At 33.5% G+C, this 15,983-nt stretch overlaps 2 protein-coding genes across 7 annotated transcripts; one reads left to right on the top strand and one right to left on the bottom strand.

Moving 5' to 3' along the window:
- Nucleotides 1-3,872: 3,872 nt before the first annotated feature.
- Nucleotides 3,873-9,196, top strand: LOC111307756 (uncharacterized). Of its 6 annotated transcripts, none has more exons than XR_016345055.1 (11): nucleotides 3,873-4,012; nucleotides 4,161-4,247; nucleotides 4,606-4,850; nucleotides 4,941-5,114; nucleotides 6,491-6,517; nucleotides 6,594-6,630; nucleotides 6,827-6,958; nucleotides 7,655-7,756; nucleotides 7,973-8,055; nucleotides 8,256-8,359; nucleotides 8,834-8,976. XR_016345055.1 is itself a non-coding variant. In XM_089765551.1 (11 exons), the coding sequence occupies exons 3-10, from the start codon at nucleotides 4,629-4,631 to the stop codon at nucleotides 8,357-8,359; spliced, it is 894 nt and encodes a 297-aa protein (XP_089621677.1). In that variant the 5' UTR covers nucleotides 3,873-4,012; nucleotides 4,161-4,247; nucleotides 4,606-4,628; the 3' UTR covers nucleotides 8,834-9,196. The 6 variants fall into 6 exon arrangements, 4 of the variants coding, with proteins under 4 accessions (XP_089621677.1, XP_089621676.1, XP_089621678.1 ...); XR_016345054.1 differs by having other exon boundaries at nucleotides 6,827-6,967; XM_089765551.1 differs by having other exon boundaries at nucleotides 7,960-8,055; nucleotides 8,834-9,196.
- Nucleotides 9,197-9,685: 489 nt separating this feature from the next.
- On the bottom strand, nucleotides 9,686-13,174 carry LOC111307751 (luminal-binding protein 5-like). Its single transcript, XM_022905920.2, has 8 exons — nucleotides 12,990-13,174; nucleotides 12,133-12,400; nucleotides 11,834-12,048; nucleotides 11,494-11,736; nucleotides 10,934-11,413; nucleotides 10,667-10,821; nucleotides 10,459-10,541; nucleotides 9,686-10,368 (listed from the first exon to the last, which is right to left on the bottom strand). Exons 1-8 carry the CDS (start codon nucleotides 13,045-13,047, stop codon nucleotides 9,873-9,875), a joined length of 1,998 nt encoding a protein of 665 aa, XP_022761655.2. The 5' UTR covers nucleotides 13,048-13,174; the 3' UTR covers nucleotides 9,686-9,872.
- Between the last annotated feature and the right edge of the window lie 2,809 nt (nucleotides 13,175-15,983).

The following is a 15,983-nucleotide window of genomic DNA, read 5'->3' as shown; positions in this document are numbered from 1 at the left end:
TGTATATCGAATATCAGTGCGTACCTCTACTGGGGTAACCCCATTTTTTTTGGTTTATGAGATGAAAGTTATACTATCAGTGAAAGTGGAGATCCCATCCTTAAGGGTTCTAAAAGAAGTTGTGTTTGAAGAAGTTGAATGGATTCGAGAACGCTATGAACAGTTAAATTTCATAGAAAAAAGAGATTGACTGCATTGTGTCATGGTCAACTATACCAAAGAAGAATGATGAGGGCTCATGACAAAAAGATTTGACCCTATTACTTTCGAGAATAAGAGTTGGTCTTGAAGAGAATCCTCTCAACCCAGCATAATAATAGAGGAAAATGGACTCCGAATTGAGAAAAAAGGTATGTGGTGAAACGAGCTTTCTCGGGTGGAGCACTGATACTGACTGAGATGGATGGAAATGATTTATCCCATCTTATAAATTTTGATGCTGTGAAAAAATACTATGCTTGAAAAAAAAGAGAAAAAATAAATTGAAAAAAGAAAAAAAAAATGAATGAAAAAAGAGGACTCAAGGTAAAAACCCTAAAAGGGCGGTTTGAGTCATATGGGGTTTATCTAAGTTGAAAACCTAGAAATGCAGCTTAGATAAGGAGAATATAACATCAAATTTGAAAATTCGTTAGCATGGAGACTAGTAAATTTGAAAGAGCTCTAAGTTGTTGAATGCTTCAGATGGTTAGGTTTTCAGGAAAAATCTTGAGATATGTTATCATGATTGTCTGATTGTTCATTTTTGGGCATTGTCTCCCCATACTTATCCTTGTAATTCTTTCTTGGCCTAAGTTTGCTAATATTTTGCTAATAAAAGATATTCTATTTCACTCTTTGTGTGCCTTTTCTGGTGACTGTTTCCCAACCATTCTTATTCTTTTCTTTTTAATACTCAACAATGAAAAAAATGTGCAAGTGCATTCTTACTTTTTGAGTTTGAAATAATGATCGATAAATGAATAATGGCATGAAAGATTTTTACATTACATTGAAAAAGTCAAGAATGATAAAGGTAGAATCGAGATGTTCAATTCCTGATAAGGACATTGGATTTGGAAAAAAAAAATTTACAGAAAGAATGTGAGAACTAAATGGAAGAGATGATTTAGAATTGCACTGCCTTGATCTTAGAAGAGCATTGTAACTTAGTCTTTAAAGAATCAAGGGTTCGAAGCCCAAGAAAAGAGCTTGAGAAACTTGAGTACCACAATTGAATAGGAATTAATTAGCCAACATTTGTATAGCATGCATTGAATTTCACATACATTGCATAGCATATACTACATTCAAGAAAATATAGTGCATAAATTCAAAAAGTAGGGGTATTCCAACATCCCACATAGAGAATACAGATGTGAAGACATTTTCAAATTTGAGAAAAAGCTTATCAGGTAAGTTTCTAATCTTTGAAATAGGTTGTCTCTCGATATCAGGGTTGATTTGTAAGGCCTTTGGGCATAATCTCTTGAAATTCCTTCAAATACGATTTTCAACTCCTTTGGACATGATTGTCAATGAGCAATTTATTTTTTGAAGTTGTGATGACTCTGTTTAGATGAGCAATCTATTTTTCAAAGTTATGATGCCTCTAATTAGAGGAGCAATTTACTTTTCAAAAGTCGTTGAGCCTCTGATTAGAGGAGCCTTTTATTTTTAAAAGTTGTTAAGCCTTTGCTTAGAGGAGCTTTGCTTATTTTCAAGGTCGTCGAGCCTCTATTTAAAGGAGCTTTGCTTATTTTTAAAGTTGTTGAGCTTCTATTTAGAGGAGCCTTGATCAAAATTTTAACAAAAAAAATGTCAAGTTGAGTCTTGAATGGGTGTCTACGTCTTTGCACAATCCCTATTTCACAGAAAATGTGCAAAGAGGGACAACTGTAGACACCCAATTTAGTTCAGGTCCGGATCAATTAGGCCTGGTCCAAATGGGTAAGCCCATTTTATTATTTATTTTTTATTTTGTATCTTGTGTTTTTTTTTGTATCTTATTTATTTATTATTTAATTATTATTACTATTTATTAATATATATTTTTTATTTATTATTTATCTGTTGATATATATACTTTATTATTATTTATCTATTAATATTTTTATCTATTAATATATTATCTTTATTTTTTATTTTTTATTTTTTTTCTTTTCTTTCTTTCTTTTTCTGATTATCCGATTGGGATTAGGATTAGGAACAACTGAGATTCTGGCGTGAATTTGGGGCTGGTAGAGTTGGAATTGGATTCAAAGATTGAATCCAAATCTCAGAGGAAATTGAGATTGATCAGAAACTCTTTTGATTAATCCCTATAAATATGTGTTAGAATAGAATAGAAAAGACACTGACAGAGAGAGAGTGAAAAGAGAAAGAAAAAAGTCATTCAGAAAGGTTAAAGCAATTTTTAGAATTTTTTGGAGAATTTTAGGCTAATTTTTTCTAGAAATTTTTGAAAAATTTTTAGATTTCGGTTGAATTTTTCGGGCGAAGTTTGAATTTTTCGATGAATTTTTCGGCATGAGTTGAACTTTCCGGCCAGCTACCCAGTTTTCGGTAATTATTTTCAGAAATCGATCAATTTTTTGATGAACTTCTGACAAAAAACTCAGATTTCGACAACATTTTTCAGAATTTGACGAGATTCAACTGGAGTTCTTCGTTTGGGTAGAGCGAGGGAGGAGGAAAGAAAAGAAAGAGAGAGAGGAAATGGGAGATCTGTTGAAAAACAGAGGATATAGCCTTTATACCTGTTGAAAACGATGTTGTTTTGGTGTTATTGTTCTCAGAGGATCTGAGCGTTTTGAAATTGGACGACCCGACCCGAGCGCCAACTCGCGTGTGACCCGCGTGTGACTCGAGTGCGAGCCATTTCTGAAGCCGAGCCGAACCGCGTCTCCGAGCCATTTTTTTTCTCAAGTCGAGTCGTTAAGCCGAACCGTTCCCAGGTTATTTATTTATTTATTATTATTATTTATTGATTAGATTAGAATTGTTTAGTACTTTTTTATTTTATTTTATTTTTATTTTATTATTTTCTTTAAATGAAATTCAAAAAAATATATTTTTAAGAAAAAGTTGAAAGTGTCAATTTTCCTTGAAAATAAGTTTTTCTAAAAAATATTTTTAAGAAAAAGTTGAAAGTGTCAATTTTCCTTGAAAATAAGTTTTTCTAAAAAATATTTTTAAGAAAAAGTTGAAAGTATCAATTTTTCTTGAAAATAAGTTTTTTTCTAAAAAAATATTTTTGAGGAAAAGTTGAAAGTATCAATTTTTCTTAGAAATAAGTTTTTTCTAAAAAATATTTTTGGGAAAAAGTTAAAAGTATCCATTTTTCTTAAAAATAAGTTTTCAAAAAAGAGTTTTTTTTTTAGGAAAAGTTGAAAGTATAAATTTTTCTTGTACAAAAGCAATGAATTTTTGAAGAGAAAAAGATTTATATCTAAAGCTAAATCATTTTTTTATTTCTTTTCCTTTTTATTTTTTTAAATTTTCTTTAATATTAAATAATTTGACGATAGAGCCTCTGTAAGTAAAACAATAGTCTCCTTGCATATTCTTGAGGTGAGAGAATTTTTTTAATTTTTTGCTAAAAGTATTAGAGTCAATTGAGAATAATTTTTAATAGTTAATTACTTGATAAATTTTTAAGGCTTATTAGATAACACAAAAATAAGTTGGTACCATCTTTCATGAGCGTTATGAGGGTGTTATAACTTTTTTCACATGTAATCGAACTCTAGAACTCTGTTCCGGTTAGTAGACCTGAACCTATTCTTTTAGGGACCTTTAGGCTTAGGTATTTTTTAAAAGGATAGATTTTTTAATTACATATAAATAAAAAAATTGATGCTAATTTCTTAAATTAATATCTAACGATAGATTTTTGGATCTAGACGTTATGTCATGTTCACCGGTAATTTTATTACGACGGAATCGCGAGACCAAACACCCTTTTAAGTAGCTCAGACTATCTCTCATTTTTATAGGTTTCATTTGTTATCAGAGTTCCTAACAGTTTGAGGTAGTTTGATTAATTGATTGCTTGGCTTGCTTTTTTTAATCTTTTTTCTCCTTTCACCATGTTTATTTAGCTTTTCAAAGGTGTCGGAGACTCATCTTCAACTCCAAGATTCTCCATTTCTTCATTTTTGTTTGTCTTGTTCTTGCAGTTGAGTAATCCAGTTTTTGATATGTTCTTCCGACGAGTCATTACAAGCAAGAATCATTTGAAGATCAGGGAAGAACCCAAGATTCAGGTATCACACCTAAGCTTCCTATCCCTTTTGTATAATTAAGGAGATCAGTCAATCTACAAGTATATTCATCCATGCCGGCCCGGCCTCTTGTTTTGATGGAGTTGGCTTTTATGCAGAGTAAAATATGGTCCTAATGGTTTAATTTCCTTCTGAAAATTTGCAAATATATGGATCCAAACTTGGTTTTTCTTTTCTTTTTTTTTTTTTTTTATAAATTTTTCTTCACCATTTCGTTATCCATCCTAATTGTTTTGATCCATTCATCAACGAGCTGTTAAAAGATTCAGGCAGATCAATTGTTGCAGGGTTAATTTATAAGAACCGAAAATATGTACTAATACAAGTTTGGGTCAAGCAGGAACAGCCGGCTAAAGTTCCAAAATGGCGACAACTTCTAAATCCAAAAAACAAATAGCAGGTGAGAAGAAAATAGTGATCGTGGAAGGTCGGCATCCACAAAAAATGGTGGGTTCTAGTGTTGCTGAAGCAGCGTTGACTGAGGCTACCAACCAACACAAACAAACAGGTCGCAAACGTGAAAGAACTGAAGCTCAAAGGATTGCACATAGAGCCACTTGTAGGAAGTTTCGACTGAAAGAGAAAGTAAAGCAATTAATCTCTATCCATCAAAATTTCTTTTTCAGTTTATTTATATCTTTAATTAACTTTTGCTTCCTGTTTTATAAAATAAAGGGCAGGCGTACGGAACTCAAAAAGATGGAGACCGAGTACTTTGAAATGGTGCCAAAGTTCGAAAAGATGAATTCTGAAAACCAGCGGCTGAAAATGGAGCTGGAGGAAAGCATCTCTGAAAATGAACGTAGGCGGAAGGAAATCGAGGGACTGAAGAGAACTCTTGAGGAACAGGTGCCATACCGCCATTTCTCTCGCCCTCCCTATCTATCTAGTATTAACATTATCTTCTACCATTTGCTTGCTTTCCTTGTTTGTAAATGATTGGATTGTGCGATAAAATAATCATTTGTGGTTAATTACTGAAACCCAATTTTTTTTATGATGAAGAGTAATAGCAGATTTTTTTTTAACAACCATTTTACACTTGAGAGGATAGCTAGCTTAAAGTTTAATCGCTTTAACATTTACAACCAATCTTCGTCCACCAATATAAAAGGCTTTTGAAGGCTAGCAGAATTATAGTTAGCTAAAAAAATCATAATTTTGTTTGAATGACATAGTCAGTAGTTCAAATTATGTTGTATAATAAACTAATAGTTAAAAAAAAAAACTTTTTAAGTATAATTTTGATTAATATATTTTTCTTACATACTTGGTTAACAAATTGATGATTTCTGAGCTAATAGCTAGTTTTTGTTTAGCTTAAAAGTATAACCATATGATTGCAACATGTTCTTGAATATATGACCGTTATTATAATAATATAATTTTTGAATTGTTAAAGTGTTGTTATTTTTTATTTGTTAAATTTTAAGTTTCCTTTGTCTTCTTATCCTTTTTAAGTTTGTCACATGTTAAGTTTTTATCTTCATCCACACGTAATAAAGGTATGCTAAAGTAATGTTATTTTACATCTATTAAATTATGGGCTTTTTGTGATCTTATATACAAGTTGGATTACTTCACCTATAATTAATTAGTTTTAGGTTAGATGCGTATTTAATATAGTATCAAAGTCATGTTTCTATTTATTGTTTTTACATGTTACTTTTCCTGTTATTTCTTTTAAATTTGTCATGTCTTAAATTTCTGTGACTTATTAAAATGGTGTTATTTTATATCTGTTAAACTTGAGTTTACTATGAATTTGTATTCAAGTTATATTGTTTCACTTGTTATCAATTGATTTTAGATTTGATGTGTACTATGAATCAAAGAATTTGTCTATCACATTAAAAAAATTTGTAATTTATCCATTTCAAGAAAAAGGAAAAAAGGAATCATGGGTTCCTAAATTAATAGAAAGACTTGTGCTATTCGTAAGTGTTAGCTAACAATATCCATTTTTAATATAATTGTGTTTTCAGAAATCCAAGCAGGCACAGATGAGTCAAATTCCTGCAGAATTGGAAATTGATTTAAGAAAATTTATATTTTATTATAAATTGAAGCCGTAAACTCCACCTATATTTTCTATTATAATTTTAATCTTTTCACATAAAAAGTGAAAAGCATTAGTTTCCCATTTTTATTGTATGAGCTGTTCATATCTAACCTTAAACTTTCCCATTTTTACTGCTTCTTGATTTGTTTGTCTTGAACTGCAGGGGCAAAGCATTAGTATTTTGAACAAGGTATGCGAATTTTGTTGTGCCATTTTTTAGTTTCGGCTCTTCTGTTGAGTGCTGAAGATATTATTCTTTATTGCAGTATGTAGAATTGTTTGCGTCGCAGACCTTTGAGCCAGGTGCGTGAACTTCTAAAACTATGCTTTGCAGGATGGTAATGAATTAGTGGGATTGGGAACGACTGGGGCAGACAATTTTCTACCTTTGTATATATTGCCTGATTTTGATCAGCAAATGGGGCTTTGGTATTAATTATATATCCAACTCTTGATCAAATTGCTTGGTATTATCTTGATAGACTTTACATGTTTGCAGTCTCCGACTACCCCAACATAACTGCCTCTTCTGCTGTATCCTCCCTTTGTGCAAATCCTGACTTTTCCTCTTTGTTTGATGCCCAAAATGATAATCGTCTCTCTCTGCCAGCTGCCCCAAATAATTATCTTGGTAAATCAGGTTTTAATATTCTTCATCATCATATAATATATATATATATATATATATATATGTTAGGAATAGTCACTTAATCTCATAAGAGATCTATTTGAAATCGATTAGATATTAATTGATGGATAAAAAGACTTGCAAAAGAAAATTTCTAAGAGAAATTTTTTTTTTAATAAGCAGGTTAGTCTGTTTATAAATAGGTAGAGTCTTCGTAGAGTTAAATATTATAAAAAAATGTAAGAGAGTTGTAGGGTTTTATGGGATAGACAACTAATAAACTAGAGGAGATTAAAAGTTAAAAGTTTTTTATAGGTGTGTATGTTTGAGTGGAATATAAGAGAGTGAGAGTTTCTACATGGATATGTTACATTGATGCATATGAGTATGTGTTTGTTTGGATTGAGAATACTCTATAAGGCTAGAGAAGAATGAAAAGGTCTATAGGTATTGATTATTAGTGAGATAGATTTAGTATGAAGGCACAAACTTGCTGTTGATAACTAAGCAAGTTTTTGCCTTCATAACGTTGGTTCATCATGTTTACTCCTTATTCATTTCTCAAATTGTCGAAAAATTTACATGTTTCTTAGTATTAAAAATTTGCTTTTGAGTTGGTTAATTTTACTATTGACTGTAAGGTCCTCTCATAGTTTCCTAAATTCACTCATCTTGGTTTGTGTTTTCTTGTTAATTTAGGAGATGGGGCTGGCTACTCTTCTGGTGCAAATCATAACTTTTCAAATGTGTCGGATGCCTTTGCCCCAAATTGTCATAATAACATTGTCGACTCTGCTACCGGTAATTAAGCAAGTTTTTGCATTCATAATGTTGGTTCATCACGTTTACTCCTTATTCTTTTCTCAAATTGTTGAAGAATTTACATGTTTCTTGGTATTAAAAATCTGCTTTTGAGTTGGTTAATTTTACTCTTGACTACGAGGACTTCTCTTAACTTCCTAAATTCACTCATCCTGATTTGTGTTTTTTTTTTAATTTGGGAGTTGGGGCTGTCAGCTTTTCGGATTACTTGCTGGATGTGGTTGATGTCCCAAATCTTCCTGGTAACATTGGCTCCTTCACTAATGATCCTGCTGACGGTAATTAAGCAAGTTTTTGCATTCATATTATTGGTTCATCATGTTTATGCCTTATTCTTTTCTCAAATTGTCGAAGAATTCACTTGTTTCTTGGTATTAAAAATTTGCTTTTGTGTTGGTTAATTTTACTCTTGACTACAAGGTCTTCTCTTAACTTCCTAAATTCACTCATCCTGGTTTGTTTCTTCTTTTTAATTTAGGCGTTGGGACTAGCTTTGTTGAAGACTCGCTGAATGTGGATGATGACCCAAATCTTCATGATAACGCTGGCCCCTTCATTGATGGTCCTCCTGCTGGCAATTAAGCAAGTGTTTGCATTCATAATATTGGCTCATCTCTTGTTTATATTTTATTGAGTTAATGTCATGAATTATTTCTAAATTATAATAAAATATTTAGTATAATATTTAAGTTTAAATATTTAATGTAATACCTGAATTATAAATTTATTAACTGATATACTAATTACTTCTAATGTAATTAGGTCCAAATGATAACATGTAATGTACAAATAGCTAGTATCACATTAATTAATATATTCATAATTCAAATCTCATATTAGAGATTTTTAAAATTTAAATATCATATTAAATATTTTATTATAATTTAAAGATTATTCGTGATATTATCCTTTGTGATTTTCTAGTACGACTGGAAAAAAATATTTTACAATTTTGTAATGGTACTAAAATATTGCTTTTGTGTTGGTTAATTCTACTCTTAATTACTACAATGTCTTCTCTTATACTTATCCCCATGAATTTTCGTGTTAATTTAGGATCTACGTTCTGAGAAAATCCACATTCCAAGGCGGTTTAGAGATCTCTATCAGCTCCTCACCTCAACCAGATTCCTGCAACTTCTGCTCTTATCGATCTGTTAGTAGAACCACCTTGTCGGAAACTACACTAGTGTTGTACCGAGCATGTCAACAAGCCAAGAGTTATCTTCACCGTCTCTGACTCGGAGTCCTTAAATAGTATCTGGTGATGGTACTTTCGTCATTGTTTCTGTTTCTGGTAGTCGCTGCTTTGTATGTTGAACATATAAATATGTTTTGTTGTATATTTCAGTAACTATTTGTTCATTTTCATATGAAGTTGCATGAAATAAACAATAGTGAGGTGACATCTTTGTTCTACATTCTCATTCATCCGTCCCTTAAAATGCTCGTTCATGGAATATTCCAGGTTGCATGTTGACAATAAAATTGGTCATACGTGAAGAAATTCTAAGTTGCGTAGCAGAAAATGTCTCTACTTCGTTTTCTGTAAGCCTTCGAAATCGAGGTTGTGGCAAACAAAAATTATAAACCGTCTGCAGAACCTTGTAGACGATTACAAAAGCTGACTTCTGCTCGCAGTTGTCATGGTATGCCCTGTGGAGACTTGACCACGATCCTAACCATTTGTATTTTCCATTTATAGAAGATGTAATAAACTCATCTAGATGAAACCCCAATTTGTATATTCTTTTACTTAATTTAATAGAAATATATGTCATCAAAGAAGTGTAATTTTCACGTGTTCAAAACGTAAAATGATTTAATTTACCATATTGTTTTTGGTTTCAAATAGTATGGTGACCGCCCATCGAAGGATTCAGAGTTGTTAAACATAACAGAGCAAAATACAAAGGAAAACAAAAAGATCCCTTCAAATTGTATCTTCACACAAAAAATAAGCGAAGAAAGGGGGGAATATTTATCCCTTTAACTTCTACTAAGAGAAAAATTACAGTATCCTCGTCTCACCTACGCTATGCTCGTCTTTCTCACCCCTGCTGCTGCTTGCAGCAGGCAGTGTAATTAGAGATTTTTAGAGTTCGTCATGTGAATCGTCCTCTTCAGTTGATTCACCCCCTGGAGCTCCACCAGATCTTTGATATACAGCCGTGATGATAGGGTTGCAAACAGCCTCGACCTCCTTGAGCTTCTCCTCGTATTCTTCTTTCTCAGCACTTTGGTTCTCGTCAAGCCACTCAAGGGCCTCCTTCACGGCAGCTTCAACTTTCTCCTTCTCATCTGATTCAAGCTTGTCAGCAAGCTTATCCTTGTCGTTAATCTGGTTTTTCATGTTGTAGACATAGGTCTCCAGGCTGTTGCGAGCATCAATCTTTTCCTTCACCTTCTTGTCTTCCTCTGCAAATTCCTCTGCTTCCCGAACCATTCTGTCAATCTCCTCCTGGCTCAGACGACCCTTATCATTGGTGATAGTGATCATCTGTGATTTACCTGTGCCCTTATCTTCTGCCTTAACATTTAAGATACCATTTGCATCAACTTCAAATGTAACTTCAATTTGAGGGGTTCCCCTGTGCAATTGAGGGATCAAAAAGTAAGTCAGAAAATTCAGGTGAAGATTTGCAGAAAACATGCAAGATAATTTGATGGAGAGAGCAAACCTTGGAGCTGGAGGAATTCCATTAAGATCAAATTTCCCAAGCAACCTACAATCCTTTGTGAGACTCCTTTCACCTTCAAAGACCTGACATCAAACCAAAGCAATTCAAATAAGGTTCAAAATATTCCAGTTCTTAGCATTAGAAAATCCAATTATAAAACATTTTACTAGCAGACAGGCATTTATAAATTTTAATAACAAGCCTGTACCTGAATGGAGACGGTGGTCTGCTGATCCTGATAAGTGGTGAAAACTTGTGACTTCTTGGTTGGAATAACAGTGTTTCTGGGAATCAACTTGGTCATTACCCCACCAACAGTCTCGATACCAAGCGTAAGTGGAGCCACATCAAGCAGAAGAATATCTGTGCATAAGAATTACACAAATGTCAGCCATAGTTGATTCAATTAGAACAGTTTCATCAGCTATAGGCCTGCATAGTTATAATCGACAAAGTTAAGGAGAAGAAAATGTACCTTTGGTTTCATCACCACCCTCTCCACTCAAGATGCCTCCTTGTACTGCTGCACCATAAGCAACTGCTTCATCTGGGTTAACACCCTTGTTGGGCTCCTTTCCATCAAAGTAGTCCTTAAGGAGCTGTTGAACCTTTGGAATTCTTGTGCTTCCACCTACAAGGACAATCTCATCAATTTGATGCTTCTCCAAACCAGCGTCTTCCATTGCCTTCTTCACTGGTCCCATGGTCTTTCTGAACAGGTCATTGTTCAACTCCTCAAAGCGAGCCCTGGTCAGTGGCTCAGAGAAATCAACACCATCAAAAAGTGATTCAATCTCCACACGGACCTGGTGCTGGCTGCTGAGAGCTCTCTTGGCACGCTCAGCTTCCCTCCTAAGCTTCCCAAGAGCCCTGTTATCCTTGCTGATATCCTTTCCATGCTTTTTCTTGATCAATTTAATAAAGTACTCCATAACCCTTTGATCAAAATCCTCACCTGCAAGAAAAATGACCGTTAGCAAAAATCCATAATCAAAACAATTTTTAAAGAATAAAAGCAAACAAGAAGATGCTTACCTCCCAAATGAGTGTCTCCATTCGTGGAAAGAACCTCGAATACACCATTGTCAATTGTCAAGATACTGACATCAAATGTCCCACCACCAAGGTCAAAAACAAGAATGTTTTTCTCTCCACCCTTCTTGTCCAAACCATAGGCAATGGCAGCTGCAGTTGGTTCATTGATAATTCTTGCCACATTGAGCCCAGCAATAATGCCAGCATCCTTGGTGGCCTGCCTTTGGGCATCATTGAAGTAAGCTGCAAATCAAACATAGAGATAATTTGAACATAAACATGGATCAGACAAACAGAACCTTTTTCCAACAGAGAACATTGTTCCTTATAATGCACTCACCAGGAACAGTGACGACTGCGTCCTTGATTTTCTTCCCAAGGAAAGCTTCGGCTGTTTCCTTCATCTTATTCAGAATCATAGCACTGATCTCCTCAGGACTGAAGACCTTGGTCTCTCCATCCTTAATCTTTACTTGAACATAAGGCTTTCCATCCTTGTTCACAATCTTATATGGAACAAGTTTCATGTCCTTCTGGACCTCCTTATCCTCAAACCTGCAAAGAACAAAAGCGCCTCAATAAGCATTATTTCCCACCCCTAAAACATAAAACCAGAAACATGAGAAGAATGTGAATTACTTTCTTCCGATTAGTCTCTTGACATCAAAAATGGTTCTCTCTGCGTTAACAGCTGCCTGATTCTTTGCAGCCTCACCGATCAGCCTCTCGCTGTCAGTGAAAGCCACCCAAGATGGTGTAATACGGTTTCCTTGGTCGTTGGCTATAATTTCAACATGACCGTTCTTGTAAACACCAACACAAGAATAAGTTGTGCCAAGATCAATTCCAATAACCGTCCCTAATTTCATGGCTTCCTCCTTTGCAATTGAGATTGCAAAAAGACATCCTGCTTGCAAAGCTTACACATTGTTAATACCATTATAGAGACCCTTTCAACACGTGATTTAAAGTAAAATAATTATTATTCACTTTAGAAATCAATATCAGATTTGGTAAAACTGCCACGTGTACAATAGATCAAGATAGAATGGAATACTAACGAACTTGCTAGAACATTCTTGTCCATAACATTGATAATTCACCGTAAATGGCAAAATAAAATAAAATAAAGTGAAACAAAGGATTTTAATTAAGTAGTTCAAACTCAACCTCGTTTACTAAAGATCATTCAGTTTTAATCAAACTAATTAGCAAGTCATTCATTCTGTAAATCCAGAAATTTCTAGTTTTCGAATCAATGGAGAGAAAATCAAACAATATGAGATCGCTGAAACTCTTATTTCACGATCTAATGCATCACTAGAACCGTATAACATAAATCAGGTCTAAGCATGCATCGATTTACGAGCAAGAAAATCAATCATCGAAAGAGAATTAGATCTACTATAATTCCTCTATAACAGAGAAACAATCAGAAATCACGAAATCACATGAAACAAGCAGATTTAGCAAACCAGGAACAGCACGGCACCCACCGGTCAAGACTATCGCTAGAACCACCAAAGAGCCGCGTGCTCTCCACAAGCCAGCCATCACGCGTCCTCAACTCTTATCTCTCTCTCCCTCTCTTCAGAGAAGTATCTTCGAGCTTTTCCTCTGAAAGTCGAATCGCTGTACCGTTTAAAATGAAACGAGCTTTTCGAATCAGACCTTTCTTTTTGTTTTTTGAGGGGGAGTCGCGGTTCGCGCTTTTTATATTTGGAGTATCCGCATCTAACGTTAATTTTTCGGACGGGAGTAAAATGAGAGAACATGTCATCTGTGGTGACGTGGACCAATCAGGTTTCGATTACGGATTCATTCAGCCAATGAAACTAGATCTTGTGTTGGGAAGATCCTGGCTGTTTGTTTTCCCAGATGTTTGCGTGTCCGTCTCTTGCTAGCTCTCTTTTCCGATTTAAACTACCATTATAAGAAAAACGCGCCAACACTGAGTCGTTTTTTGACCAGTTCAAATGCACAAAAAAAAAAAAAAGAACTATGGCTTTTTATAACGGAAAATGGACTTACCAAAGACCAGCACCATTTACATTGAGTCAATTTTGAAACAAAATATATAATAAGATACCTGTTTTCTATTAGCGTATGGACTGTACTCAAAACACAAATGTAGACGTCAATAAAGTATTTATTATTATTATTATTATTATTAGGCAAGAGGCATTACGCGAAAGAGGGCTTAACATTGGTAATTGTCAATTGTCATGTTCATTTTTTATGTCGTGGGATGTGACTTTGATATGGCTATTGTGAAACATGAAAGCTTAAGTCTAGATTTTGATTATACAATAAATTGATAGCTACTAATTATTGGAAAAATTATATCAATTATTGTTAGTGAAATTTTAAATTTTGTAAATGAAATTAGTAAGAAAACACATATATTTTAAAATATATTAAAATAATTAATTAAAAATAAAATATGGATAAATCTTTTAATTTTGTTTATGAAATTAAAAAATTTCAACATATAAAAAATGAATCATTACTATTAAGTGGTAACTAGGAATTATATTTTATTTTGGAAAAAAAAAATTCCGTAACAAATAAGTTGTTTGGAACCCTCAAACACAAATGTTGTAAATTATCTCAATATCACGAAAAATTATTCGGAAGACTTGACCAAGATTCTTTATTATTGAGAGGAATGCTTTTATAAATTGAAACAACTTGCCATTAGTTAATTTAATTATTACTTATAATAGATAGAAAGAAATAAAAAATGAAAAAAAGGCATTCGTGAAAAACTATGTTGCGAATAGATTAAGCATATCATATATACATAATCTAAGTGAAGAGCATCAGAATGCAAATTAAGAGTATATATATTTGAAAGGTACTGTTAATTTTTATTTATATTTTTGTGGTTATCCATCTATTTTAGAAAGATAGTGAAGCTAAGTTGATTAGTGACTTAGATGAAACAAAATTTACTCATGGTTAGATCTTTGCTTTTGAAGGAGATGTGTTTTAGAAATCAACAGAACAAACATGTACAGCACGTTCTAGAATAAAAAATTTGAGTTTGTTGCCTTAGAGAATGGGAGATCAAAAGCTATTAATGGCTAAAAATCTAGTATCATTTGATATACCATTGTAGCCTAAACCAACTCTAACTGTTAAGGGTTCTTTTTTCATCATCACTGCATTGACGATGCTTTGGAAATCATATGTTCTTCCCGAAAAAATTCACTTGGATAGTAGAGTTTCAAAATCTTTGATCTCTGTGCTAATGATGCACATATGAATGTATTTTATAAAGGACATTGTTTGCTTTCGACCTAGTTTTATAAATCAATAATGAGGATAATTTTCACAATCAATACATAGGTAAAATTTTATCAGAAAAGAACATGTGAACCAAAATTTCTTTTTATCTTGATGCTTTGAGTGCCATGGCCAGTAAGAATCAATTTTATCACATTTACTATTTCCTGATCTTACTTTTATAATATTCAAGGAGATCACTCAGGAAAGAATTTATGGCCATAGGATAATATATGAACACATGTAGATGAAGGCAACAGGAGGAGGGGGAGGAGGAGTTTGATTCTGCATGTGGTGACTGTATGATTGTGAGAAAAAGGGTAAGACTTGGGAGTAACATATACCGAGAGTATTAAACAGGCAGCCGATAAATTTCAATCAAAATAAAGGGTGCGTGAGAAAGCATGAGACTACCTATATCATCACTGTCCACAACAATCATGACTCGCACTTTCCTTAGGCTTTCTAGCAGAAATAATATTGCTTTGACTTTGGGAAACCAAGTGCTGTTTTAAATTATATCCACCTGGTGCGCTGCCATTTCCTGATCCTTCAGTGATTCACATATAGACAAACACAGGAATTCACTTTTTCTCCTGCAATTTTGATTATAATGTGATCTGGATTTTTGGTTTATCAGCTTCTTTTTCGGACCACTTAATTATATCTAATTATGAACAAGTTCCGAGATGAGTGTTAAATCTAGGTAACATCCTTTTGCATCCTAAGCCCTTGTTTACTGATATATATTATTTGAAGAAAACAGATAACTGCACTAATTGCTTACACATAAATTTTATGATGATAATGCCACGATTGTCCATTGAGATGGGAATAGTTGGTAGTAGAATTCAGCTGCAGGGACTGAAGAGTAACGATTAGCAGAGTTCGAAAGGTAAATTTCTTACCCAATTAGAAGCACTTGATAGATTGCAATGGAACGTACAGGACTTGAAGAGATATTGTTTTTGTGTCTAGAAAGAGAGTAGAGTAATTTTCGTGCAACAATAGGAGACTAATGAAGGGCATCTTAACATTACAATTTAGCAGATTGCTTAGAAGTTGATATTTTAGAAAAAAGGTGGGAAGGTTGAGTGGTCAACTTAAGCAAGGTGTTGTAACTTATTGTGATATGACTGCCACTTCCGGCCATTTGTACAGAAATTCATGGAACGGATGAACTTTCATTTCCCTTTTTATGA

This window comes from Durio zibethinus, chromosome 9 (genome assembly GCF_047325235.1).
Source record: "Durio zibethinus cultivar Kanyao isolate XHJ-2024 chromosome 9, ASM4732523v1, whole genome shotgun sequence".
Taxonomy (NCBI): Eukaryota; Viridiplantae; Streptophyta; class Magnoliopsida; order Malvales; family Malvaceae; genus Durio; species Durio zibethinus.
This window is presented reverse-complemented; position numbering and strand designations above follow the sequence as displayed.